The sequence below is a fragment of the Carassius gibelio genome, chromosome A10, assembly GCF_023724105.1.
Source record: "Carassius gibelio isolate Cgi1373 ecotype wild population from Czech Republic chromosome A10, carGib1.2-hapl.c, whole genome shotgun sequence".
NCBI lineage: Eukaryota > Metazoa > Chordata > Actinopteri > Cypriniformes > Cyprinidae > Carassius > Carassius gibelio.
Window position 1 is genome coordinate 1,637,625 of NC_068380.1, and position 3,791 is coordinate 1,641,415.

Below are 3,791 nucleotides of genomic sequence, written 5' to 3' on the forward strand. Positions count from 1 at the left end.
TGGATCATTAAGACCTATTTGCCTGAGAACGGAGTAAAGAAGAGTCTTATACTTTACTGCCAGAAAAGAATTTGAAGCTACCATACACATAGTGAAAATGCTGTATATTAATGCACTTTATGAGCATAAACGGGGCTTAAGGAATATGACGGGTTCAGTTCAGATAAATTGCAGCATGTTGCATAGTCAGAATAATTTTGACTGATTTTTTTTTTTAGAAGAAACATTTCTGCTTCGGTTTCTGACAAAACAAATTTTAACTGTAAAAACAATTCAGTGTGGTAATTACCATTGACCTGAACTAAGAATATTCCTTCAACTACATTTTAGATCTACTTAAAGCTGCAGTAGGTAACTTTTGTAAACATTTTTTTTTACATATTTGGTAAACCTGTCATTATGTCCTGACAGTAGAATATGAGACAGATAATCTGTGGAAAAAAAAAAAATTATATATATTATATATATTATATAATATATATATATATATATATATATATATATATATATTTATTTATTTTCAAGCTCCTCTGGCTCCTCCCAGTGGTCCTATTGCCATTTGCAGTTACAGACCGCTCCCGGTAAGAAATCAACCAATCAGAGCTGCGGTCCATAACTTTGTGTTCAAAATGTAGAAAAATGTATATAATAAGCGAGTACACCATGAATCCATTTTCCAAACAGTGTTTTTAGATTGTCCTGAATCACTAGGGTGCACCTATAATAAGAGTTTATATTCAGACTATTTTAGATTGCTTCAGGGGTACTGCAGCAGAGTAACCCAGTACCTTTGTGATTCTTCATAGACAAACAAAGTAGATCCGACTACCATGTTTTTTCCGCAAGACGCAAGCAGTTCTGTTTATTAACCGCTAGAGCGTCAAAAGTTACCTACCGCAGCTTTAATGTAGATCTAAAATAAGTAGAGCTTAACCCTTACACGTGGTAAATCACTATAATGCAGTGCCTCTGCTCTAAACTTGTGCTTCCACTACATTTAGATGACAGCTGCAGACAAGTTAATGCCTACCCAGTCAATTTCTTGCACAGACAAAATGCTTCCTAGAGAAAGAGACCAGTTTGCTTTCCCTCCAACAGTTTTATTGACCGAAAACATAACTACAATGGGACCATGGTGAGAAATTTGAGATCTTAACTCAAATGTCCAGCAGCAGCCTTCTGGGAAAGTGCCGCTTTCCATCCATATCTGCAATAAGAGAACATGATCAATGCTGGAGTCTTTACATGGCCAATTTCGTAGATCTACAGGTCCTTGCCTGGTCACACCTTTGCAGCTTGTGCCTTCCGTCCCCTTCCTTTACCCTGAAGGAAACAAATGCGAATCATTAGTGCATAGCTTTAGAAAAATAAAAGATGCGAGGAAAAAGGGCACCTTTTTTGGTGGACTGTCTCCATCAGAGGCTTCCCTGCATTTATAAAAGATTAGATTGTTTTTAGAAACAAGTGAAGATGGACAAATAAATTCTAATTAAAGTGTCAGATGTAACTTACTCATCCACTCCCTTTCCTGGTTTCTTTCTCTTTAAAGATAAAAGGGAGCAGTGAGAATAGGAACAAAAGTTTAGCTATTTGTGATAAGAACAGGCCTTACTTTGTCAGCACTATTTTTTGTGACTTTCTTAACAGGTGGTTCTTCAATATCTTCTTCCTCTTCTACCTCCTCATCCATCTCGTCCAGTTCTTCATCAGAGTACTCCTCCACTGGGAGAGATTTTGGCATAAGACCCATTGACTTCCCCATTGACCACAGACCGTAGCTAATAACGGCCGAAACGACTACTCACAGGCCACATGCTCTGCTCCGACGTACACCGGCCCAGAGCCATGCTTCAGGCGAAAAGTCACCGGTGGATGAAGATCCAGTCCAGACAGGTTGACCTGATCGAGAATTAAATTTCATGGGGAACTGACTTGAGGAAATAAATGTGACTACCTCCAAGTAAACTACAAAAAAAGACATTTTTTATAACCCTGTGGGCCTGAAAACAAAAGATTGGAAAAACTTTCTTAAGATGTTGTAAATCTTGAATTAAACGCTGTTTGGTCTTTTAATAACACCTGGCAGATTACTACTGAAGTATAAAAAAAAAAAAAAGTTTAAAAGGGTTTTCACCCACAATGAAAATAGTAATGATCCCCCTCATGTCGTTCAAAACCCACAAGACCTCCGTTCATCTTCAAAACACGGTTAAGATGTTTTAGATTTAGAAACATCAAAGTAGTCCATGTGACATCAGAGGGTCAGTTAGAATTTGTTGAAGCATCGAAAATGGGTACAAAAACAAAAATTCGACTTTATTCAGCATGGTCTTCTCGTCCGGGTCTGTTGTGAGCACGACTGCTGTGATGGTTGACGTACGACGCTGCTGACGTGTTATCTTTGTGATTGTGCACACCAGAAAACACGACAGCAGCGTCGTGAATGCAATCACAACAGACCCGGGAGAGAAGACAATGAAATCTAAGCTACTTGTGTTCCAAATTTTAGGTTGATATCTCCTTAATCCTTTAAAACTAAAGTTGAGTCTAAAAAACAAATTCCTTACCGTAGGCATAGATTTAGCATGCAGTGTTGCTATTGGGACCGCTTTCAGGCTACTGTTCCCCTCACCGGTGACCAACTCGATGATATTAAACTCATCTTTAGCATTGTGACCCAGACACATCTTCAAATCAAATATTAACAGGTTAAAAAGGTAACAATGATTAAAACGCCACATTTACATTGATAATCACTAAACCAACCATTCTAAGCGCCAGCTGGTGTTGAAGATTCGTGTCATCAGTCTTGAAGGACTCTTCTTTATTAGAGTCATTAAGTTCACAACCTAAAACAGAGCGAATTAACCTAGTAAAAACTACTTGTTTTAAGTTGTTTTACTTTAAGACTCCAAGGTGTAGCATCTTACCCCAAAGAGTGGATAAAGGTTTCTCAGTTTTGTTCATTTTGAAACGAAGACAAAAAAAAACTGAAAGGCACATACAGAAAAGGCAGTTGAATGCGTGTTATGAAACGTGAAATATTGAGAAATTCGTTTGATGTGCTCACCAGAAATAAACCTCAGTACTGCTTCTGGGACGGCAAAAGAAAAGAAAGCGCAAGGTTGCGCCCTGAGAAGGTTTAAAGAGGAAGTAATTGCTCATCAGGTGACAGTAATTAAGTCAGGATCACTACAGGTTAATTATGGATCCGACCTGCTGCATGAACCTGCTGAAAAATCACTTCTTTATAATCAGATTTTAATCGAATAGAATTAAGATGACTCATAATTATGCATACGAAATATGTTGTCTTTTATTTCAAATGAACCTCTCTTATGTAACCTAAACCAGGGCTAGTTGTCACATTGGTAAGTTTCCGCATGGTCTACAGATGTTTGTTTCAATAGCAGTGGTTTAATTTACTTTAGAAACCTAAATAAAGAACCAACTTATGATCACGTTCCTGAAGCAAACTAACAAACAAAAATACAGTATCAACAAGTTTTGTAGTTCAGGAAGTGAAAGCTGAGTATATAGAGCCATGTTATATTGTAGTTTTGTAATAGTTATTTGGCCAATGAGTGATACTTGCATACATAAAGTAAAGAGTTGACTAGACTATATATAAGAAGTATATAGAAACCCATAGGTTGTGATGTAGTCTTAGGACAAGTACTTTGGTAAATGTCAGGGCTTTTATAAACACACACACACACACACACACACACACACATATATATATATATATATATATATATATATATATATATATATATATATCACCCCTT

The 3,791-nt window shown here is 37.0% G+C and overlaps 1 protein-coding gene across 2 annotated transcripts; it reads right to left on the reverse strand.

Annotated features, from left to right (window-relative positions):
• Nucleotides 1–982: 982 nt before the first annotated feature.
• On the reverse strand, nt 983–3,170 carry LOC128020762 (nucleoplasmin). Of its 2 annotated transcripts, none has more exons than XM_052607405.1 (10): nt 3,071–3,170; nt 2,931–2,990; nt 2,767–2,849; nt 2,568–2,687; nt 1,806–1,899; nt 1,613–1,722; nt 1,513–1,541; nt 1,394–1,427; nt 1,288–1,323; nt 983–1,207 (listed from the first exon to the last, which is right to left on the reverse strand). In XM_052607405.1, the coding sequence occupies exons 2-10, from the start codon at nt 2,965–2,967 to the stop codon at nt 998–1,000; spliced, it is 753 nt and encodes a 250-aa protein (XP_052463365.1). In that variant the 5' UTR covers nt 2,968–2,990; nt 3,071–3,170; the 3' UTR covers nt 983–997. The 2 variants fall into 2 exon arrangements, with proteins under 2 accessions (XP_052463365.1, XP_052463366.1); XM_052607406.1 differs by having other exon boundaries at nt 1,080–1,207; nt 1,278–1,323; nt 3,071–3,169.
• Nucleotides 3,171–3,791: the final 621 nt, after the last annotated feature.